Below are 26,256 nucleotides of genomic sequence, written 5' to 3' on the forward strand. Positions count from 1 at the left end.
CGTATATATTTTGTTAATTGCATTACAGGATAGTTTGCATTAAGTAAAAAAACAGTCAAAATGATCCACAAGTTTAAGCTTTCATTTTTAACGATGCACCTTAAATGCAACAGTTAAACCCATAAAAGATGTTCACTGTCAAAAACTCTGTGAGAGTCTTAAATGAGAAATTAATGACAGGTCAAGTTGAACATATAGTGGACTTTAAAGAGTTCATTAACTGCACTCAGTTGGATGAGATGTTTGTTCATAACCACATAGAAATTGTCGGCCCCCCACTTGATCCTCCCTGATCCTAGTAGATATAGCTGGTGGCTATCCCTTTAACTGAGATAACCTTTAATGCTGGTGCAGGTATGCAAAAAAAAACAGCCCAAAACATCTAATAAAATGCAGGAAACCAGAGAGGAAATGTGAAATGTTGTTAATGAAAATAGCACTAAAAATAAATCAAAACCACACCAACCACCTTAACCCAAAGTACTAAATAAAAAGTGTTCATATCCTTCATTTACAGAATAAAACAAACAAAAAAGCTTTACTCAAGTAAAAATACATTTAAAATTCAAAACAGATTTATAGTCTTAATTTTTTAATGAAGTACATTTTATATTTTTAATAACACTACAGTGGTTACTTATTTATTTTATAAATGATCTTAAAAACAAAACTTGGCAACAAAATAATGGTAGAGGTTTCAATCTTCAATCATTTTTGCATCAAGCAACATCAAAATATTGTTATGGGTTAAAGTATTAGGGGTTAAAGATGTTTATTTCAACAAAAAGACAAGATTTGAACCTTTAATACTTTAAAAAGGTGACAGCACACCAAAGTGTACCATATTTATGAGAAGAGACTTTATTATTCCACCTTCCTCTGCAAGCTCCAAAACACATTTATTTTACTCTAGAAAACACAAGCACCCTCTCAATCCTCTCTAACCCCCAGTGTGTCTCCACAGAGAATGAGGAAGTTAAAGAGACGACGTTACGGGAGCTGAAGATGCTCCGTACGCTCAAACAAGACAACATCGTAGAGCTGAAAGAGGCTTTCCGTCGACGGGGAAAACTCTACCTGGTGTTTGAATATGTGGAGAAGGTCAGATTTTTTACTTTCATTTTTTTAATTTATTTATTTTTATTAATTTCCTTGACTCTTAGTATGCTGGTTGAAGCACATTTCCAAATTTTAATAGCCAATCTTATCCAATCGTAATCGGGGGATTTTGCGGAGTAATATTTGATTTTCCACACCCAGCGCAGAGCCCCTTGGATCGGAGAGAGGCTGAATTGAACTCCTCCAAATCCAGATTTTTTTAAATGTTGTTTTAATGTTGTCAAAGATGATGATGTTTTGAAATGTATTTCAGAATATGCTGGAGTTATTAGAGGAACTGCCCAATGGTGCACTGCCTGATAAAGTACGAAGCTACATCTTTCAGCTAATCAAAGCTATTCACTGGTGCCATAAGAATGAGATCGTCCACAGAGGTATGACAGTGTTTATATCTTTTTTTTTTTTTTTACTTTTTATAGTTTATAGGTTTGCTAAAGTAACTTGTACTTAAAAAACACAATGATATATACAGGTGTGGAAGTGTGTACAGGTTTATGTGGTTTACAGAGACACAAACTTTTATAATAACATGGGTGGAACTTAGTTGTACTCTATTAAGGTGGTTGACTGATGAATAAATACTGTCAAGGATGACATTAGGGTAGATATGATGGATGGATGGATTGATGCATGGATGGATGGATGGATGGATGGATGGATGGATGAATTGATTGATGGATAGATGGATGGATAAATGGCTGATGATTAAATACTATAGAAGGGTGATATTAGGGTAGATATGATGGATGGATGGATGGATGGATGGATGGATAGATTAATTGATGGATGGATAAATACTATAAATGACTGATGAATAAAAACTGTGGAATGATGATATAACGGTAGATATGATGGATGGATGGATGGATGGATGGATGGATGGATGGATGGATGGATGGATGGAAGGGTGGATTGATGGATGGATGGATGAACTGATTGCTGGATAGATGGATGAAGACTATAAATGGCTGATGATTAAATACTGTAGATCAGGGGTCACCAATCCTGGTCCTGGAGGGCCGGTGTCCCTGCAGGGTTTAGCTCCAACTTGCCTTAACACACCTGCATGGATGTTTCAAGTATACCTAGTGAGACCTTGATTAGCTTGTTCATGTGTGTTTAATTAGGGTTGGAGCTAACATTATCAGGACACCGGCCCTCCAGGAACAAGTTTGGTGACCACTGCTGTAGATGGATGATATTAGAGTAGATATGATGGATGGATGGATGGATGGATGGATGGATGAATGGATGGATGAATTGATTGATGGATGGATGGATGAATTGAGTGATGGATGGGTGCATTGATGGATGGATGGATACTATAAATGGCTGATGAATAAATACTGTAGAAGGATGATATAAGGGTAGATATGATGGATGGATGGATTAATTGATTGATGGATGGATAACTACTATAACTAGCTGATGAATAAATACTGTAGAATGATGATATTACGGTAGATATGATGGATGGATGGATGGATGACTTGATTGATGGATGGATGCATTGATGGATGGATGGATACTATAAATGGCTGATGAATAAATACTGTAGAATGATGATATTACGGTAGATATGATGGATGGATGGATGGATGGATGGATAGGATGGATGGATGGATGAATTGATTGATGGATGGATGCATTGATGGATGAATGGATACTATAAATGGCTGATAATTAAATCCTGTAAAATGATGATATTAGGGTAGATATGATGGATGGATGGATGGATGGATACTATAGATACTATAGATAGATGGATAGATAAATTGTATGGATGTGTACAAAATGGTGTTGTAAACACAAACTGAGCTTACTAAAAAAATCTCCATCTCCTTTGATCCAATGTGCAGATATCAAGCCTGAGAATCTCCTCATCAGCGCCAATGATATCCTGAAGCTGTGTGATTTCGGTGAGCAGAGGCTTACACTCGTCTGATTCAGGACCCGCCACCCCCATATTCACACTGATCTCTCGCTGAATGCTCGGTTCTCCTTTCCAGGCGTCATAAGTCCCACGGTGACGTCTTAAAACAAACACAAAAAAAAATCATCTGAAATTGGATTTAAGTGGAAAGGAGTTAAACCATTTGTCCAAATCACACTGTACGCAAAGGTTTGAGTGGCAGAGCTCTTTCTGTGCAATGCACATTCTACATTGATTTTTGGGATGTTTCAGATTTCATGAAATGCAAGAGGAAAGAAATATTCACGCTTGTAACAAACAATGACAATATTGCAAGTAGCAATATATTAGTATTAGTAGCATTATTATTATTGCTAGTAGTGGTAGTATTGTTGTTATTGATATAATTACTATATATTTATAATTTGTGGTTAATATAATTAATCAAATGTTATCTTTTGATAACATTTTTGAGTTGAGTTTTTTTGTTTGTTTTTTTAATTATTTTGTCATTGATGTAATGCTTCTGTACATAAAAACTGCTCTGGTTTCGAAACAAACACTTATATTATCTTAAATAAATATGAGCAATATCACACAAGTAGCAATGCAATGTGGCTGTATATCAGCACTGGTAATAGGCGTGCCTTTGTATCCCACCGGTGAAAATATACAGCCACAGTGGCCTGCAATGAATTTGATATTGTGTTTATACAACAGTTTGACTGCATAATCGTGTATATAAAAGGAAAATCATACATGAAGAGTCTTAAAACCCTTTTGTAAGAGGAACTACTTTCTTCCGCCATTCATTCACATCTGCAGCTGATATCAGAACAGCAGAAAACAGTAATGTCTGAAGTTATGACAAAACAGGTGATTTTGCTCACATTTTAAGATTAGGCTGAACAGCATGAAATGGCATCAGTCTACAGAGATATCTCACAATATTTCTCTATTGCAATCGGGAGATCACAATTATAGTATGGTATAAATACAGCACGACAGCATACAAAACAGAGAGATTGACTTAGAAGGTTATTTACTTGTTTAATAGTGATTTGTTTAGCTGTAATTACACTGTTTTTCTCTTAGCGCTTATTATGCGATCTGTCGCCAATTTGTGTATGAACATCATAATCTTTTCTCAACGAAAGTCTCACAGAAATTAAGAATATTTTGAAAGGCAAGTAAAGGCAAGTGAAAAAAGGCACTATCACGAATAAACTGCATAGTTGCAATCTAAATAACTACATTCCTAACTAAAAAAAGCCTCAAAAGTACATTATGATGTCCAAAATCAGCAATATTTGTCATACTGTAGAGTGTCTCTGCTTGTGACTGAATGTGGGCGGAGAAATACACAAGGGTTAAGGGTTAAGAGGCTGGGTGAGTGCTATTACTGGCAGAATATCACACAGCTATCAGCCAATCAGATTCAAGAACCAGACAGAACTGTTGTATAAATATTATTACTTGTATAATCAAGATTAAATGATATTATCATGTCATTATATCTTTTAAACTTGTATGTAATTTACAATTTACAAAACTATTATTTATTATTATTGTCATGAATTTTATAAATGAATACTAAATATTTGTTTTTACATTACTTATAAAAAGTTATTTACTGGTTTGATGCAGGATAAAACCACCTATGCTATGTTAATTTAAATACATATATATATACAGTATAATTGTAATAATATATAATTAGTTACATATTTTCATTCATTGATACTGTTACACAAATTAACAACACAGTTTATATAAAGATATATTTATATTTATATATTTGTATAACAACAACAACATATTTAGTAATAAAAAGATCTAAACTAACAATATTAGGTAACACTGAAATTGTCCAGTAGCCTAAATATAGTAAGCTACTTGTTGTATTTGCAATCTTTAAGGGTAATTTAAGCATAATTTTAGTTATTACCGCCTTGTTCCCTGACAATATGTTTCACTTGGGTAGTATTATGTAACTATAAGATACAATCAAAACACAGGCTGTCGTCTCGGCACCTGATAAATCACATATTGTACTTGGTAGCCTCCAGGTTGTGGTCCTGATTGAATGTATATATTCACTCAGGGTTCAATTTTGCCTGCACACACTGATTGATACGGAAATTGAGCATGACTCACTCCACAGGCTTCTCTCTAAGACTTTTATATTTAGAGGAAAAGAATATGGAAGTTTAATTAAGGTCTCTGAATGTTGCTCAGATATCTTTTCTCTTTCTTCGTCTCTCTCTATATGTCTTGATCTGGACCGGTCACCCCTTAGGCTTTGCCCGAAATCTGTCTGAAGGTAGCGATGCCAACTATACCGAGTACGTGGCTACTAGGTGGTACCGCTCACCTGAACTGCTCCTCGGGTAAGCCCTGATATAGGCACTTTCTATTCCATGCTTTTGAAGGTGATAAAAACTGAAACATGACAACAAATCTTTCATCTGTACAGCCAGAAGGCATGAAAAAAATCAAACATGAGCGCTAATATGCATCAAGGGCAGAACCTTTTTAAAAATGTAGATTTGATATATCCATTAGATGTGACATTAGGAGTGCGGAGCATGATTATTTGTCCTTGTCGCCATTATTTTCTAGTGTGTGTGTCACTAGACTAGATGAATGCGGTGGAACATTTTTTGAAACTCTCACCATTTAAATTCCTCCCACACAAATATTCTCTCCCTCCCTCTTGCTGTGTGTATGTGTGTGTGTGTTAGTGCAAAGATTTGTGCCTCAGTGTTATGTCTATCTATCTGCCTCTGTCTCCGCATGCATCTCTGCTCATGCCTCTTCCATTATTATTAGTGTTTTTTTTTTTTTTACAAGACCTCAACCCTTGACGTGACATTGGTGACGGTGTGTTAATCGTCCTGCACTGGACTGAATAATGCAGCTTTGAGAACTATTGCTGTCAACGTTTCTAAGCAGTCAGATTTAGGATTTTTGGCTTGATTTGTTGTCTTGACTTGGTTCATAAGTCCAAATATCTCAAAATTCTTAAATCAAAAACATTTTCGACATGAGCAAAAAACATTGTCTTGTTTGAAGTATTTTTTTCCTTCTTGTTTGAAAAGTTTTTCCTTAAAACAAGAAAAATTATCTGCCAATGGGGTAAGCTAAATAGTCTGGGTTTTGCTTTGAAAGTAAACTTTTTGCTTGCTGCATCGGCAGATTATTTTGCTTATTTTAAGTAAAAACTTGTTTAATGTTATTTCTGAAAACAAGATAAAAAAAATATGGTTAAAATCATCTTTTGTAAGCTGTTTGGGCAGAACTGTGTGTAGGTATAGTGTGTCCACAGTCATATTAGAGTGATAGAGTGATCTCTTTTTTAAAATTTCCTGACATTAAAATAGGATCCAAATCCTTCCCATTTTGAGGCCCACCGCAACGTGATGTAGGAGTGCAGTTTCCTTGCCCACCGAATTGATTGACAGCCGTGTATTAACATGTCTCCATAGTAACACGTATAATCATATCAACAAGACAGGCGCAAAGCAACTGGGATTAAAAGTTCTGTTCAGCTTTCTGTGATCATATAATATCATCAAATGTGATCAAGAATGAGTTTTACAAAGAAACGTTTTTAAAACAGTGCATGATTGTAATGAATTACAGCAATTTTACCGTCTTTATCACCACAGCCTATCTGTACAATTATAAAAGAAGACGCTTCAATCCCTGTTTGTGGACTTTTAATCAGGTTTATTTTGTACAATGACATAACTGATATTCATACAGCAGTAACATTTATCCTGTAACATTTGGTGTGCAAAAACATTGCAAAGTTAAACATAGGGCTGCACGATTAATCGTATTATTATCACGATAACGATATTTGTGACCCACGATCAATAATTAAATATTGATTAGATTAGATTCAACTTTATTGTCATGTCATGTACAAGTACAATGCAAGTTGCGATTTTACAGTATAAAGACCAAGCCGTCATTTTAATGGATGGACTAATATTAATGACTGTGTCTAGATTGCAAGTGTTTTTTTTGAGGAATGCAATGTTGATCAGGTAGACTTTGCTCCTGTTCAGGCCAAACTTCCCAAGGTAACACAACAAACCTCATTAACCTCCTTAAAAGCCATCACAAAGTGGCTGTCATCAGTGGGTTAATGAGCTCAGGAGAATTCTGTTTTGCATTTTCCTATGCATTCGTAACATCACTAAACCAAACAACATTTTTTTTTTATAAGTTAACCAAATATTCGCCCCGATTGAGCAGTTTCTTTTTCTGAAGCGTTTGCCAGTCATGTAGACGAAAGACACTGCATCCAAGTGTCTCAATGTAAAAAAAAATTACCATTCACGCTGGTATTCAGGTTCGTTTTCATCAATCTGATGCAACTTTTATTACTTACATGAAAATAAAATGTGATTAAAAGGTTTCAGAGCAATCAAACTCAATTTATAAAAAAAAGACTAGCCTATTTTATGCATTAATAATGAAATAGATAACTAATTTCCTTTATTTCCGATAAGACCATTATTCTGTTTTACAGTTTTATTAAGTATATATGCTTTTTTTAAATAACATTCATTTAACAAATATTGTAGCATGTCGAAAGTAATTAAATTAGCTATCTTTTGTATAAAAGCTTTATGCAAAGGATCAGGAATTGATCGCACACTCAAAAAAAGCAGTCATCCAACACATGTATCCGTCTTTTTCTTATTAAAGACTATACACATAAAATAAAACATTCACAAAGGTGTATCTTATGGAAAAACACCAGTTGACCGGCACTGCTTTCGGTTTTAAAAGATTCAAGCAGATTTAAAAAAAAATCTAATTTGCAGAAGAGAAATGAAAGGAATTTTGCAAAAGAAAAAGATTAAACTTATCAGGACTGTTAAAAGAACATTCTACTTTAATATATTCTTTCGACTCCAATACAAAAGCTAAGATTATTAATGACGGAGTGTAAAACTGTCTCTCCTGCGTGTCTCAGCAGCGCGTCCCGCTGATTATGAATGAGGAGGTGGAGAGAATGCAATGTGTCACCTCAAGGTATTTAAATAAAAACTAACACCGAGCTGCTCATCATGCTCATCACGATTCAACTATAATGCACTTACTGCATTACTCTTGTTGGTTGCACCTGAGGGATGCACATTGAACTTAACAGTCTTTTAATTCGATGTGTTTTTTTTATTCATTCTTTTAATTCAATGTTTGATTAGATGTTGGTCATGACACTCTGCTTTATAAATTATTAGTTTAATTACATTTTGCCATTGTTCTTCACCACATGTAGCCACTCTTTTGAGCACATCAGTCCATCTTTTAAAAAAGGTGCTCTCCAGGGGCGAAGTTTCTGGCAGAGTAGCGATTTAAAAATGTGCATGCAGAAATTGGACGAAAGGAATCGAAATTGAAATTATATAACAAGTATCTGATTCTTCTAATCCCCGCACAAATTTTATTACAAGTTGTGGGTACATTTGTGGCTGTGAAGTTTAATAACCAAATATATATACACACACAAAAGAATAATCGTCATTATTAATCATGATTACCATTTTGAGCAAAATAATCGTAACTATAATTTTTTCTGTTATCGTGCTGCCCTAGTTAAATGTGCGCTGCATGTGTGTGTGTGTGTGTGTGTGCTTGCATTAACTTTGTAATGACAACTTTGTATCGTTGCAACTCCACAACAAATACATCAAATAATAATAATTGGAAAAGTTCTTACTGTAGTGTTTCTTACAAATATTACATGAGATCTGCTTCTTTCATGTCTGTCGCTTTGCTGTTTATCTGACGCAGCCGAGGCGGAGATTGTGGCACACTCTGACAGGCACATGGAAATGATGGGTGGGGAGAACTAGCATTAAAGGCACAGGCAACAAAAACAGCTACAAGATGCTCAGAGCTGAAAATTACAAACTTCTGATAGGTATAATAAATAATCTGATAAGTGTTTTGAGCTGAAACTTTACAGACACATTCTGGAGACACAAAAGGCTTATTTTAAATCTTTAAAAAAGGGGTAAAATATGTGCCCCTTTAATCTGGGTATTAAAAGAGTCATGAATTGGGAAATCAAATTCCCCTGGATTGTTTGAAGGCAAATTCCTTTTAATATAAAAGCATAAAAAGTATAGAATCTGATTCACAGGTCATCATTCAAACCTAAAACTCTGTGACTTTTAGATCTCAGAACTTCCGTTTCAAACACTGTTTCAAAAACACATTTTCAGATGTTGTCTTAGTATGATGTAGTAATTTGGAGAAAAATGCATATAAAGTGGAGACTAGATACTAGAGATAAGGGCTGCACAATATTTCATTTCAGCATTGATACCGCAATATGCAATAGTCACAGCACAGAATCTAATTTGCAATTACTTCTGATTATAATTAACCAGAAAACAGTTCAAAACACAAGCAAAGTTTAACTCTGAGTAAACAAAGTGTAAGTGTTTAAGATTTCAAGCTAATTTAAACCATTTGGGCAAAAGAAATGATAAAAAATGTAGCTTTAACAAAGATTAATTGTATTAATTGTGTTATTATTTTACTTCTGATTACATAGTTGGATTTTGTTACATTGATATTTTACCTCAATACAGTATATCTGTAAAGCACTGGCTCTTTTTCATTTGTGTCTTTGTTCTGTTGTATTTATTTGTGTAATTTGTTTATTATACTTTGTAATAAACAACTCCTTACACTCTCCCTACAAATGTAAAATTGTGAATTCGTTCCAAGAAGAGTTGTTATTTAATAAAAATTACATTAATATCGCACAATATATATCTGCAGAAAAACTAAATATTGCAATGGCAGTTTTGTCCAATATTGTGCAGCTCTACTAGAGATGCAAAGACAGGAATGCTCAAGCAACAGAACAATAGAGATGTGTCATTTGTTTACAGTACAAGATGTTGTGAAGTGCCAAGCTTTGGTGTATTTGCATTGCATTTCTTGTCATTGTTAACATCATGTGTGCACCGGAAATGTACATTTGTCATGGTTACAAACTTAATTCCTGTTGTCAGAAGTACACTGAACACCATTGGAACATACTTAATACTACCCTGAACTTCCATAGCAACCACGTAGCAACATTCTAAATCATAGGTCTCAAACTGAATTCCTGGAGGGCCGCAGCATTGCACAGATTTGCTCCAACCCTAATCAAACATGGCTGATCCAACTAATCAAGTTATTCAAGACTGCTCCACTGCTGCGTCCCAATTCACAGTTTTGTGAAGGAAAAGTATATACTTTTCAGTGTGTTACAGAAGAGTATGCAAGCTTACGCACATCATCCACATTTCTGTCATATTTAATTTCCTACCTTATTGGAGAAGCAGCAGCAGGATAATCTCTTTCCTGCAGAGAAATCTCCTCAGGTCTTTGCATTCAGATGTCAATGTCCAAACATGTCTTAATATAAGTTGACATTGTTGTTGCAGATTAAATATAACACAGAAAATGTGATTTAAATACTTTCCATTGGGCTAGATATTAATAAACAGTCATACAAACATCGTTACCGAAGCCTCACATCCAACACGCAATGTACTGTGTGCAATATCAGCGATTAGAGTATGGATGCTTCTACACTTAAGATTTTTACTGGAAATAGTAACCCATCTGGGAACCTTTGGCATACTTTTTTTTTAAACACTTTGGGATGCGCTAATTCTATTCTCAAATACAATTTAGGATGCTATTTAGGATGGATCGTATGCGAATTGGGATGCAGCAGTGGAGTAGTCTTGAACATCTTGATTAGGTGGATCAGCTGTGTTAGGGCTGGAGCAAAACTGTGCAGAGCTGCGGCTCTCCAGGAATTGAGTTTAAGATCTATGATCTAGAAACTACACTTAAAGGGATAGTTCTCTCAAACATGTCAATTCTGTCATAATTTACTCCTCCACTTGTCACAAACCTATTTGAGTTTCTTTCTTCTGTTGAACACAAAGGAAGGTATGCTAAAGAATGTTGGAAAATATTCCGAATACTGTCAATGTTCAGGAAATGCTGCTGATATGGCATTAAAACCTAAATAAATAAATAAAAGTCAATGTTCAGGAAATCTTCTTGTTTTGCGTTAAACAGAAAACATGAAATTCATAAAAGTTAGGTGTATGGAAACATATTGGGGTAACCTATGCCATAACTTCCAAAACAAACAGCTTGCAAACCACAAGATATCTCCCTAAACACCAATATCAACCACCTAGTAGCAGCCTAGGAACAAAATCACAGTAACTACCAGCTAACATCCTAATATAATACCCTTAACTTGCATAGCAACCATTTAGAAAGATACAAGTAATTACCCTGAACATCTATCTGCTTGTTAAGTGTGACGTCACGCAAAGCGGCTACCGGGTCCAAGCGCTCTATAAAACTGAATGGGAAGACTCATGTAATGGTAACAATAAATGTTGACAAAGTGCTGTAATACTTTCCAAAATTACGATTACAATATATATATCAATGTATATATATCAATGCCTAATTTCCAATGGCCAGAAAGTGAGTCATTCTTTATAAATTGTTCAAATTTTGCCATCTGTAATGCAGCAAGTCCAGAGAATGTTGTGTACACTATGATTTTATATAAAATTCACTTCATTGTGTGAAATGACAAAAAACGGCCATAAACGAATATTTTCTAAATTCAAATGAGAAGCGGCTTGGACCCAGTAACAGTATTTCACACGTCGCAATTTAACAAGCGTATAGCAACTTCCTATTGTCACCATTGGCATTAACAGTATGTTAAAACCCTCTGAATGCCATACTAGTTGCAACATCCCATTTCTTCATTCTTAACATCTTTTGCACCATACATTTTCCTCAGAAAACTCTTGATCTCTTATGTTAACAAAACAATCTACTTTACTGGTATGTTTACACTTTGTCTACTTGACCCTTTTACTGCTACATTTAAACAGCTTGAGTAATTTAACTGCATCTTTTTGTCCAGCGTATTTGAAGATGTGAAGTCCATCTCAAAGTGAAGTCGAATGCTTGACTTATATTTGTCTTCTGCTTGGCTCTTGTAGGGCTCCATATGGGAAGGCGGTGGACATGTGGTCGGTGGGGTGTATTTTGGGAGAGCTCAGTGATGGGCAGCCCCTGTTTCCGGGCGAGAGTGAAATCGACCAGCTCTTCACTATTCAGAAGGTGTTGGGCCCTCTACCACCAGAGCAGATGAAGCTGTTCTACAGCAACCCTCGTTTCGCCGGACTGAGAGTAAGGGCCTGTTTTAGTGCTTCTCTCTCCAATGTCCTGTTCTGCCCTGTGCTTCTCGCCTCTTCTCTCCTCTCCTCTCCTTTCCAATGGCACAGATCCCAGGATTCTGAATAAGTGGCTGCCTGTGACTCATGTGTCGCTATCTGCCGGTGTGAAACACAACTGGCTTTGCCTTGACAGAGCGGATCACAGTACATAATATTCACACGCATGCACATACGCTCACGCATACATGGCCTCAAAAAAGTATTTGGACACTTTTGGATGTTCACGTCGCATTTTAAAGATGTTTTGTTTCTGGAAGTGGTCCCTTTCGTAAACATTTTTGCAGGGGTTGTAAAATCTGACTGGATATACATTCGCTGATTGCACTGCCATTTACCAAATGAAGGATAGATGTATGTGAAATTTTGAATTGACTCACGAGTTTACATGTAGATTAGTTTATAGATTTGAAAACTTCTTAAAAACACTTGTCAAGTGCTAGCAATAACTTTAAGATGTTTCAGGTACTAGTAATTCAGTAACTACACTTGTTCATCTTGATTTCATCTGAGGAACTGAAAATGTTTTTAGTCACTTTGCAATTATTTAATGGTAATGTTGTCTTGGATTACAGTGAAATACAGTTATGCAGTTACAATTCTACAAAACCCACAAGATTGTCATTCATCTTCAAACATTAATTTGTCTTTTGAAAGTTCCCAGAATATTTTTACAATCAAACTAGTGAATATAATCCAAAGCTCAAAGCAAGCACTGCTTGAAAGTTAATCAAGGTTTATGTATTATATAAAGATTAATTTAATCCTACACATCAGGATTATGTGGGGCGGTGGCTCAGTGGTTTGCATTGTCACCTTACTGCAAGAAGGTTACTGGTTCGAGTCCAGGCTGGGCCAGTTGGCATTTCCGTGTGGAGTTTGCATGTTCTCCCTGTGTTTGCGTGGGTTTCCTCAGGGTGCTCCGGTTTCCCCCACAGTCCAAAGACATGTGCTGTATAGCTGAATTGATTAAGCTGAGCTGTCCATAGTGTATGTTTGTGATTGTGAGTGTGTGTGGGAGTTTCCCAGTGCTGGGTTGTTGCATCCACTGCGTGCTGGGAAAGTTGGTGGTTCAATCTGCTGTGGTGACTCCTGATTAATAAAGGGACTAAGCTGAATTAAAATGAATGAATGAATGAATCATGTAAAGTTATGATCATATTCAGGGGCCGGTTGCACCAGCAGTGCGCAAGTAAAATCATAGCTTAGTTGTGGCTTAAAGGAACACTGAATTACAACTTACACACTATTAAACATTTTGTGTTGCACCACTGAACTTAGTTTAAACATAACACTACGTTCTAACTAAATATTTACGACAGCATCCCCCATGTATAATGGTAGAAAAGAGATGACAGCAAGATTAGTTTGCATAGAGGAGCTTGTGGTGATAATGAAGAATGATCTCTCTCTACTCACAGCCTTATTTTCCTTCCAAATCTCCTATTTATTTTGGTTTGTGAAAGAAAAGTTACATTTTCCTTTAAGGAGTGTTTTGTGTTAATTGTATCCATTAGGGTTTGGCGATGTCGCCCAAGTTTGTATTGTACGATGTCTAATGTGAAACATCGTGATGGACGATGGCATCGTCGTCATAGGTGGCGGTGAAGTAATTATTTATGAATAATTCATTAATTCATAACAAATTATTATTAGTAGCCTACCGTTTTAACTACCTGACCCGCATGGTCTTTGTTTTACCCACAACCGAATCATACGTAAATAAAGATAAGTCACACACAAATTAACACCTGTCAGTCACTTTTTCTGCGGGACTCTGGAATGAATCGGCAGAGGGATCTGTGTCGTTATGATGGCGTTGACAAAACTTGGTTGGTTAAAAAAGTTGCAAAACCAACCAACAGTAGGTCTGAGTTTTGAACAGAACTGTGTGTAGGTATAGTGTTACCACAGTCATGCTGTAGTGATAGAAACACAATAAGTCTCTTTTTTTTAATTTCCTGACATTAAAATCCTTAAAATAGGATCCAAGTTTTAATTTCCTGACATTAAAATAGGATCCCTGCAATTCTGAGGCCCAATGCAACATGACGTAGGAGTGCGGTTTCCCCGCCCACTGAATTAATTGACAGCCGTGTATTAAAGTGACTCCATAGTAACAGGGAAACACATCCACAAAAGAGGACTTGTGCAAAGCAACTGGGATTAAAAGATTTGTTTAAATCTCTGTGATCAGCTGCACCTCTAGAATGAGTTTTAGAACTTTAAAATGATTTTAAATCAGTGCATGTTTATTCATTCAATTATTTTATTTTCGGCTTAGTCCCTTTATTAATCTGGGATCACCACAGCGGAATGAACCGCCAACTTATCCAGCAAACGTTTTACGCAGCGGATGCTCTTCCAGCCGCAACCCATCTCTGGGAAACATCCATACACACTCATTCACACACATACACTATGGACAATTTAGCCCACCCATTTCTCCTGTACCGTATGTCTTTAGACTGTGGGGGAAACCGGAGCACCCGAAGGAAACCCACGCGAACGCAGGGAGAATATGCAAACTCTGCACAGAAATGCGAACTGACCCAGCCGAGGCTCGAACCAGCAACTTTCGGCGACAGCACTACCTACTGCACCACTGCATTGCCAGTGCATGTTTACAATAAAGACAATAAAATCGCGATGTAATTCATCACCACAGCCACGTCAGTACAATTATAAAAGAAGAGGTTTCGATCTTGTCTGTCACTGTACTGTTTATCTATGTGAGACGCAGCAGGTGAAGGCTACACCCATCAGAGCAATCTCTTTAACTCTGACATGCACATGGGAATGGTGGGTGGGGAGAACCAGCTCATTTGCATTAAAGGCACAGGCAAAAAAACAGCTACAATGTCTTTACAGCTCAAATATTCCAGATTTAGAAAGTATAATAAAAAGTATAATAAATAATCTGATGAGTATTTTGAGCTGAAATGTACAGACACATTCGGGAGACAAAAAGACTTATCCTAAATCTTAAAAAAGGGGTAAAATAGGTGCCCTTTAAAGCACTCAATTCATATGGTTGTTGTTGTTGTTTCATCATTTTGGAGCATCAGGGTTTTTGCTGAATAGACTTATGAATGTAGAACAATGAAACAAATTTGTGTGATTGTTTATGAAATCAGAGTGAGTAAATCTTTATGTTTATTTTAATTTAATTAGCCAACCATAAATATATCATATTTCTAGTTCAAAATGCAGTTTTTCTGCTTTATTCGGTAGCCCTCTATTTGTCTGAGGTTTAACTATATTTGTGTGTGTGTGTGTGTGTGTGTGTGTGTGTGTGTGTGTGTGTGTGTGTGTGTGTGTGTGTGTGTGTGTGTGTGTGTGTGTGTGTTTTGATGACAGTTTCCTTCTGTAAGTCACCCTCAGACGCTTGATCGAAGGTACCTGGGCATCATCAATGGACTCATGTTGGATTTAATGAAGGTAAAGCAGTCTGCTCATCAGAGAACAGCATTGCCTTTCCAATCCCAGCCGCTGTGATATATTTGGTGTTGATTTATTTTTAAATAAACCGCAGATGTCATATCACCCCCAAGTGCAAAGTGTTATTAGAGATTGAATTTGAATGAGCTTTATTGTTCTACTGTGGCACGACTCTCCTCAATGCGTTTTTTACTGCACCAGAACCTGCTGTGCCTGAACCCTACCGAACGCTTTCTGACAGAGCAGTGTCTGAACCACCCAGTGTTTCAAGGTCTGAGAGGGCCTGAGCAGCCAGCTGTCCCGTCACCCACCCCGCCGCGCTCCTCCAAGAGAAAACCCTATCACGGAGACAACACCATACCCAGCCGGTCAGCTATAGCTACTTTAATTATTGTCTTGAAGGTGAAAAGTTGTGCTTTCTATGTCGATAAGAAAGGAAAATGCTAAAATGATGATTAATAAGTGTTTTGGCTCAGCTTCAGAATTGTAATTTTTGTAGTAAACACACAGTGTAGATCCAAAACAGCCAGAGTAACAACTGATACTTTGTAAAAATATATATTTTTTATCTTTTTAAAGGTTTTTACACATATGTAGATGTATCAAAAAACTTAGCAGAATATATGCCCTTACATTATGTGCGCACTCTAAGTAATATAATAATATAAAGTTCTGCATAAATAAAGTAAGAATTTAGTCTTGAAACATTGCAAGTTTTCAAAAACTATTTATATATTTTTGTTTCATATATTAAAGGCGCCATAAACTGCATTGGTTTAATAAGTTAAATTGTTCTCTAAGATCTACATAGTAGGTTTATGGCTTCAGTAAGTTCTCCAGAAATGGATTTATAAGCTCATTTATTACTCCATAAAATATCCATAGAATCAGAAGGTCCGATATTGACCATATACTGGTTTGTGTCTGTATATTAATGAGCTTCGCTCTGACATGCCACTCTTACAGACACACACACACACACACACACACACACACACACACACACACACACACACACACAGCATGATGCATGCTGAACACAGACAAATATAAACCCAATCAGAGGAACGTTAAGTTATTTTGCTCACTAGATTTGTTGTGGATAAAATCTAAATTATAGTTAAACTTGACTAAAGAGAGTGATAGAGATGTTTTATGATGTTTTTTTGTCACAAGTCACAAAGCCAGGAATTAATATCAACCTGAACAGATGACAATTGAGCTAAGTGATTTGACACGATTCAGCAGTCTACATGTATTTGTTAAAACATATGCATCAAATTTCCTATAATTGAATTTCACATTCAATTAACACGATGAATTAACAAAAGATGTAACTAAACATATCTTATGCCTCTTCAGAGTGGAGATTAATAAATGCGTGATCGGTAAATCTTGCATTTTGCATCCTGAAGGCAGTTTGACACATGCTCATACTGTCATTGCCTAGTAACGCACAGTTAACAATTTGGGGCTCGCGTTTTCAAAATAAAAGTCCCCTATAAATAGTGAGTGAAATATACGCTTAAAATAGCAGAGGGAGGAAAATGATCACTGTTGTCTCACTAGAAAATGTTGTTGCTTATCAAACGCAGCCTGATGCATGCATATCAATGATCTCAGAGCTTTTTTTAATGATCTCAGAGCTGCATATGAGTCGTGTTCTCTTGATGATGTGTCTGCTCGTCAGGTCTGGATGAATGACCTAAAGTAGGCATACATGCAAATGAGGAGGGCATGACCAGTGAGTCTCGTCACAGTTTATTTTGTCCTCTTTGTCCACCGGGGTTTTACACTTGTGGACATACATGAAAATGAGGAAACAGTTGTATCTGAGGCTCACAGTATGCCCATTTTCGTATACTGATCTTTTAATTCTCTGCTATGCCCTGGTATACTCAGATTTTCATTATAGGGCACCTTTAATATTTTGGATTTTGTTTTGTTTTTGATGTTGTTTTTAAGTAGGGATGAGATTACTATGAATCCATTGGACTAACAATACATTTTCATGATTTTCTTAAACACAACAATTTGCAATGCTATTTATGTAAAGTGATGCATATAGTATGCCTATTTTTTATATACTTTATTTTCATTTCTCTTTTTTTTAAGGAAAAAAAACAAGGGATAAAATACAAATAGTAGATTAAAAAAAAAATAATTAAATTAATAATACAATAAAACACCAGAACTTAAATAAACAGTTGACAGGTCACATATTTCCTTACAGGTCACATGAACAAATACATATATAAATCAGATTACACTCTGTAAAGGCTTAAGTGCAATCCATTTCTCCCAATATTGCAGGTATTTGTCCATTTGTAGTTTTAAAGAAAAAGTCATCCTCTCCATATTTTAAAACATTAGATATGATATCCAACCATTCAGATTTTGTAGGGGGTTCCAGTTGTAGCCACTTTCGAGTCACAGTTTTCTTATAGTATGCCTATTTTAAAATCACCCTTAGATCTACCATGCAGAGACTGTCCAAACCACAACCGTATTATGTGTCTCTCTACAGAAGTCACGGCAGTAAGAGTTCAAGTCACCGGCGTGCGAACAGCAAAGACTGCTCCTCTCTACCACGCCATGAGGACCTCCACCGGAGCACCGACAGCTTCCTAAATGGCACCAACATGCCAACGTCATCCACCCTGAGTCCTACACTACACCCCAAAAGCTACCAGGCCCAGACTCTCAGCCGCTCGGCCTCTTCCAACAAAGACCTGGCCAACAACAACCTTCCGCATCTCCTCAGCCCTAAAGATGCGAAAGGAAAGACAGAGTTTGATTTCAATCTGGGGCCTAAAGTTGGAGTTGCCTCCGTGGGTATGGACACATCTACCGGCAAGTACCTCAAATCATCCAAACAAGGCCGTCACTCATCCTTCCTGGAAGGAAAGACCAGCACGCTGCAGTCCGGGGACAAGCACAGTCGGCACAACTACATGGAGTCCTCACACGGATCCATGCCTTCCACGTCCTCCTCCAAAAGCTCCTCATCCTTCCTCAGCTTGTCCAAAAGCCACGGCGCACTTAATGACGCCAAGTCTGTGAGCAATCTAGCAGAGACACGACTCCACCTGGATGATCCTATGGCAGGATCCGGTTCAGGCTCTCGATATTTCCCGTCCAGCTGCCTGGATCTAAACGCAGCTCCTGGTAGCCCCAGAGGTGAACGGCATGCTGGGACGGAGCGGCAGGGTCACAGTCCCAGTGGCCGGGGGAGCAATCGCCTTGAAGGGGGCACTCTGGACTCGCGGCGCTCCTCGGGACGGAAAAAGACACCAGATGAACCGAAGCCTACTGATACTCTGGATCCAAGCAGAGCTGCGGGAGGCCATGCTCACAATCTCCCGTCGCCACATGAATCCTATCCTTACGGTCTTGGATACACCAGCCCGTTCTCCTCGCAGCAGCGACCTCATCGGCACTCTATGTATGTGCGGAGAGAGCGACACCGGCCGCACGGCCAGGAGAACAATTTGGTGGTTGGACAGGGAGTGCCAACGCGTGCCAGCAGCCTACAGCTCCTTTCGCCGCAGCTTCAGCACCGCACACTCCCACGCCACAACACCAGTTCCTCCAGAGAAGAGCTCACGCCAGAGCTCAGCAGGGTCAGTGACCTGCTCTGCTTTTATCCTAGCGTCCTGTGGCAAATTAAACCTTATAATCTTGCTAAAATGCTCTACTCGGTCCATTCCCATGGTGTTTAATATCTGAGAAGGAATATCCTGTTATTCGTCTGTTCATCTCTGTCTGAATATTTTCACAATTTTTTCCCAAACAGCAGTGCTTGCTCACCATAATAATTTCTTGAGATTCGATTGTTATGTGTTTGCTTTTGCGTGTGTGTGTGTGTGTGTATGTGATCTAATTTAAGATACAGCTCTGCTGCATCCTGTATTCTTGCATTTTGTTTCGTTTTATCTGATTATTACATGCGCGCTCTCAGTGTCTCCCAGTGTCTGCTTATTTTGCTGTGTGTTTATGTCTGCAGAATGACCAGTCTCCCAAAGAGAAGCCTCATTCTCGCCCCCTGATTAAAGATTCGACGAGGGACAACACAGCTACCTTCCACACACAACGCCCAAAAAACGAGGTCCGAGGTCTCAGCAGGACCCTCAGAACGCGTCCACTCACACACTCAAACTCACAAGATGCTATTGTTTTCATGCTTCGTCTGATCTTTTTTTTAATACATTGATCTCATAAAAGCAAATCACATTTAGCTTTCAAATCATTGATATGGATGTTTTTTAAATGTTCATGTCATTGCATTAACTGCTAGCTCATTAAAGATCTAGGTTCTCAGTTAAAGGGACAGTTCACCTGAAGCCCAATGTATATATATTTTTATGCATATGCAAGCATCAGTTTTGTGACATAGTATGAATGTTGCCTAATATTTTTTGTTACTTTTTTGTACTGGTTCACATACACCTAGAGCGTGCTTTCAAACCTGGCTCAAATTTTCAAACGCTGGAATTGTTCATATCCTATCACTATAGCTAGTTAATTTGGGCAAATGTGAACACAGCAATCGGGCTCAGATCTGTACCTAAACAATTCTGAAAAGGTCTAGATATATTTTAAATGAACTCTGGTGCAGTTTACTTGTAGTGAGAAAGCAATCTGAACCCACAAACTAATTGGCTTTATTGCAATGTATGATGTACACTGTGTGAAAAATAGGACTTCCAGAATAAATTCACCTGAAGCCAAGATGATGCGAAGAAATGATATGAATTACTTTGTGCTCGACTGTACATTTAAGTAATTATACTTTGGTCTAAAACGAAATTTTTTTAGACGCCATCAACATTTTACAAGGGTGAGAAAATGTGACAGAAATTGAGTTTTTTTGGTGAACTATCCCTTTAACCTATCCTTTTTTCTTCTACTTAATCGTTCCTTTCTCCCCAAGTCAATGATCAGTTACAGTAAGACCGTATATACAGTCAACAGCTAAAGCCCTGTACTTTCCTGCATTGTGACCACCCTTTTGTAACTCAGGCTGGGATGTACCACGACGCTCATATGGAGGACGGGACCTCATCCAAGGAGAACAGAATCATCTACAGTGACTCGATGCCTCGCAGAGTGGGAAGCTTTTACAGAGGTAAAAAACTTGAACTAGTATTTTTTTTACAAACCAAATGTTTTTCATTTGTTGTGGTTTTTTTTTTTTTTACATTTTTTAATCCATTTAGGCAATCTTTTGGACTGGTGGTAGCAATTTTAGCCTAGCATGGCTGCAGCACACACAATGATATTATGCAGCCTTGTTACCTAGCTAGGGGATATTTTTAATCACTACAAAATATTATTGAACCTGCAATGGCAGCAAAGTTCTTACGCTGGATAAAGAGTACCCCACAAACAATTTTGTGTTTAATAGACATCTAATAGGCATCTAAATGTAGACAGCTTGGCTAAATCAAGGCTAAACTTGGGCTGTCAGTGAAAATCTAATAGACATCTAAGAATAGCCCAAAACTAAACTAGTTGTTTAGGGTTTATAGGTGTAGTTATTCATTTCTGTTTATTTGATGAATAGTCTAAGTTTGGCCTATTCTTACAGTAGATGTCTATTAGATTTTTACTGAAAGCTCAAATTTAGTCTTGTTTTAGCCAAGACAACTATGTTTAGACGTCTATTAAAAATCTTTTGAAAACAAAAAATGCTTGCTTGATATAGTTGTTAGACATATTAACCTATAAAAAAAATCTACTTTTTTATTTTCCATCTGTCCTTTTAACCAATGTAACTACAGAGGAATCCAGCTTTAACTTGGAAAAGTTGATTTAAATACTTGTTGGAATTTTTTGAGTGAGATGCTTATGATCTAATCTGATTAAAATATCTGTTTCAACTTTCTGTTAGTTATGGAAAGTTTGAATTATTTTACTGAACTTTACAAAAATTTACTGACCTCTACAAACCTGTAAGTCTCGTTCATTGAAATGAACAAATCTTTTTTCAAATCATTTTTTCATTTCGTTCAATTTGTCTAAAATATGAATAAAATGTTAAGAGTTGTTTCCAAACTTATCTACAACTAGCCCAAACTTTGATCACACTACAAACAAGTCATGACTAGAATGCTATGCGAAATAGAAAGTTATCAATTATTGTTTACCTGATCTTTTGTCTATGATTATGTCAGCTCACCTCTTCTGACAGGTCTTCTAATTTGAGTGGTTGGTTCACAAGACACTGACAGTCTCATATAAGCTTAACCAATGCATACAGTCTGAGCCGAAAGGAGCCATGATTAGTTCACCTTTTGAGTCTTCTGATTTTTGAGTCGTTCGTTCGTCATGTGACAGTATGTAAAGAGAGATGACTCAAACCCGACGACTTGAGAAATCAACGGATCAAATCTTTTTCCACCTCTGACTGGATATAATTGGCTTCTGTCTTTCACGTGATAAACAAACAACTCAAACCTGAGAGAAGACTAGAAAAATGAACTGATTTTCTACTCCACCTGCACTAATGTGCGAGTGCGCAAAAAAATAAGTCACTCGTTTTCGAGTCATACAAATGAACGACCCTACTGTACAATAATTACTACTTTCTGTGATCAAACTGAACTTCACAGTCTCATTCTGAGACACAAAAGCCTTTTTTACATCTTGTAAAAAGGCTCAAATTTGAGCCCTTTAAGTTTGTCATTCTGTTGAATAGTAGTGTAGTTTATGCCTACATTTCTTTATTAATGGAGTATAATTTGTGCGTTCATTCAGGGATGTATTTGTTGTTTTTTTGTGTAGTCCCATCTCCTCGACCTGACAACACGTTTCTTGAGACCACTGGACAGAGCAGAGTGCAAGCGGTGGCGGCAGAAAACCCAACCATGACAAACCACTCCAAACGTCAGACCAATTTTGACCCCTGGTGAGTGCAGATGCTTGTTGCGGAATCACACCCTTTATCTAGATCAAAGGTGCCCAAACTTGTTCATATGAAGGGCCAAAAAACAAATATCATTGATAGCTGGGGGCCAAAGATTCATTCATTCATTCATTTTCTTTCAGCGTAGTCCTTTTATTAAGCAGGGTCGCCACAGTGCAATGAACCACCAACTTATTCAGCATATGTTTTACAAAGCGTATTCCTTTCCAGCTGCAACCCATCAGTGGGAAACGTTCATACACAGACACTATGGAAAATTTTAGCTTAGTCAATTCACCTATACCACATGTCTTTGGACTGTGGGGGAAACCGCAGCACCCGGAGGAAACCCACGCCACCCCAACCAACACAACGAGAACATGCAAACTCCACACAGAAACGCCAACTGACCCAGCCGAGGCTCGAACCAGCGACCTTTTTGCTGTGAGGTGAAGGTGCTACCCTCTGTGCCACCATGCTGCTCTGGGCCAAAGATAAAAATAACATATTTTTACATTAAAATTGCCATGGGTAATTTCCTAATTCATTTCATAATAATAAAACATAAATACAAAACATTACTTTGAATCGTATTATCTAATGTAGTATACCTTTAGAACTTATTACAATGAAAACAATCACATTTATAACACCGTAGAGTTCAATGCTGAATACACTAGTCAAGCAGAATCTGCTTTTGCCTTGATTTCCTCTTCAAAGTCTCCTCATTGCCCTCTATCCTATTAATTGAACAATAAAACAAACAAGTTTAAGGTTACATTAAATTCAAACTGATAATCTCTAAAGCATTCTCAGATGGCATAGGGGGCCAAATCAAAAGTTACCATGGTCCAACTTTGGCCCGCAGGCCCTAGTTTTTGCATCATTGATCTAGATAAATACATCTCAGACTTAACACATCACAGACTCTTAAAATACTCATGCAATCTAAGATTTTTATCTTGGAATTCATTAAGGAAAATTATTAAGGAAAAGAAAATTCAAAGGAAAAGTCATTTAATTAGATTATTTTGCTGAAAGTAAAAAGTAAATTTGAGCAAATTTTTATTATGGGTTGACCTAACTGTTTAAACAAAGTGATTTTTTTATTATTAAAAATAAGAAGATTTGAGTAAAAAATAAGTAGTGGCCCAACAAATGTGGTAGGCATAAGTGTATTTTACCTTACATGTTTGAGTGCTATGTTGATTGATTTGCATTCCTTTTTCTATGATGAAAAATTACTTTACTTTAAACTTAAAAATAAAATGTGTTTCTACATAGATGTTCATCCAAATGATTACATTATTGTGACAACTTTCTAACACTTTATGGGATCATTATTTTTTTATTCAACAGTTCTGTCTGGTTCTTGAATCTGTTTGGCTGATAGCCGTGCGATATTCTGCCAGTAACAGCACTCGTCCAGTTTCTTCTTAACCCTTCACCCTTGTGTATTACTCCGCCCACATACAGCCACAAGCAGAGGACACTCTAGGTCAGGCATGTCCAAACTCGATCCTAGAGGGCCGGTGTCCTGCAAAGTTTAGTTGCTACCCCAATCAGACACACCTGGGCCAGCTAATCAAGCTCTAACTAGGCTTTCTAGAAACATCCTTGCAGGTGTGTTGAGGCAAGTTGGAGCTAAAATCTGCAGGACACAGGCCCTCCAGGACCGAGTTTGGACACCGCTGCTCTAGGTTGACAAATATTCCTGCTGTTGGGCAACATATAGTACTTTTGAGGCTTTTTTAGTCGAGAATGTTGTTGTTTAGATTGCAACTATGCAGTTTATTTATAAGGATAGTGCCTATTTTAAATATTTATAATTTCCGAGAGACAGCGCATCGGCGGCCATTAGCCTGTCTTTGAGCAAAGATGGTTGATGATGTTCATCCACAAGATGGCGTCAGAGACCGCGTAATAAACCCTAAGAGAAAAACTGCGTAATTTCAAACTACAGCTGATCAAATCATTATTAAACAGGTAAATGACTTTCTAAGTTGATCTCTCTCATTTGTATGTTGTAGTGCTGTATTAATACCATAGTAATATTGTGATCTCCTGATTGCAACAGAATCAAAATCTCTGTAGACTGATGACATTTCATGAAGTTCAGCCTTATAATCTTAAAAAATGTGAGCAAAATCACCCGTTTTGTCATCACTTTAGACATTACGCTAGAGAATCATTTAAATACTAGCTCTAGTGACGTTAGTAAATAAGCGGAAGTGAAGGAATAGCGGAAGAAAGTAGTTCCTCTTACAAAATTTTCTGATTTTCCATTTATTTACACACGATTATACCATCAAACTGTTGTATAAATGCAATATCACTCTCGTAGCAGTGCAATTTGGGTGTATATCCTCACTGGTGGGACACTAAGCATGCCTCCTACCAGTGCCGATATACAGCTACATTGCACTGCTACTCGTGTGATATTGCTCATTAATTTCCATACAATGCATTTATTATTCAATGTTTTAATTTATTAAATTTTTTATCTTGAAATACAACCCAGATCTGTATTTCTCTGTGAGATTCAACTTTTAATATGTGCATTTATAGGAATAATTCAGAGGCGATGGTTATGAACCCACCAGAGGTCCCGAAACAAAAAGAAAAACAAGGTTTCTTTCGAGCCATAAAGAAGAAAAAGAAAAAATCGCAGCCGGTAAGAATGACCTGTAAACCCCTCTACTCAATATCTTTCTCTTTGTCTGTGGTATAAGATGGATTAAGGAGATACTGTAGTAATGCTTAAGCCAGGAGATCTTTTCTGTCTGTGTATTGTTTGTATTATTATTATTTCACATGTATGTATGCGTGTTGCTTAGCTGCTGTGTTTGTGTGTTTATGTATGTCTGTCTGCTAGTGACTGAACTTAATTGAAATGTATTTTATACACATTAGTGTGGCACATAAGAATACTGTCTAGTTTTTATAGACTAGAATTTCCCTGTTCAGTCTTGATCAGTTAGAAATTGAAAGTGGACGTGTCATCCTCTTCCCCGAAAAAAACAGGCCGTCCACTTGTCCAAATAATGGCGGACAGAATCCAGCAGAGACTCTCAGTGCAGTTCAGTAGCTTTTCCCCATAATAGCCATATGGAGAGCATTACAGACCCGAGCAGCATGTGTGTGGCAGAAACTGTGCTCTGTCCACAAATATTGAGCCAGAGGACCGTATGTTCATCTGCTGTATTCAACAACAAAAGATGTTTGCTGATAATAGAATGAGCCACTGGGGTTTTGTGCGTCTTATATTGCAGACGGACGGCAACGCGGGAAGGAACCCGAGCATCAAGAAAAGCCTTTTCCCCCTCTTTAACTCAAAGAATAGCTTAAAGCATAACTCTTCTGTCAAAGTGCTCCCTGTTGTCCCGCAGCCCATGGTATTGCTCGCATAAAACCGCGCCGCTCTACTAAACAAACACATCTCCACTGCATGACATGTTAAATGTAGTGGTGTTCTTTCACTGGGTGTCTTTTTCTGATTATTTTCTTTCTTTTTTTCTTTTGACAGATACATTTTTAACAAGTAAAACATCAGGTCCAGATTTGATGTT

General features: G+C 37.2%; 1 protein-coding gene across 18 annotated transcripts in view; it reads left to right on the forward strand.

The window, feature by feature from the left end:
- The window catches only part of cdkl5 (cyclin dependent kinase like 5), a 141,268-nt gene that overhangs the window by 109,464 nt on the left and 5,548 nt on the right, over window positions 1-26,256 (forward strand). For 6 of the 18 annotated variants that reach the window (XM_073915979.1, XM_073915981.1, XM_073915980.1 and 3 more), the window contains 12 exon segments: window positions 965-1,101; window positions 1,373-1,493; window positions 2,979-3,038; window positions 5,331-5,421; window positions 12,106-12,295; window positions 15,700-15,780; window positions 15,982-16,148; window positions 18,308-19,403; window positions 19,787-19,888; window positions 20,803-20,908; window positions 22,567-22,690; window positions 25,256-25,361. In XM_073915979.1, the coding sequence (XP_073772080.1) occupies window positions 965-1,101; window positions 1,373-1,493; window positions 2,979-3,038; window positions 5,331-5,421; window positions 12,106-12,295; window positions 15,700-15,780; window positions 15,982-16,148; window positions 18,308-19,403; window positions 19,787-19,888; window positions 20,803-20,908; window positions 22,567-22,690; window positions 25,256-25,361 (2,381 nt within the window). 18 annotated transcript variants of the gene reach the window in all.

Source organism: Danio rerio, chromosome 11, assembly GCF_049306965.1.
Source record: "Danio rerio strain Tuebingen ecotype United States chromosome 11, GRCz12tu, whole genome shotgun sequence".
Taxonomy (NCBI): Eukaryota; Metazoa; Chordata; class Actinopteri; order Cypriniformes; family Danionidae; genus Danio; species Danio rerio.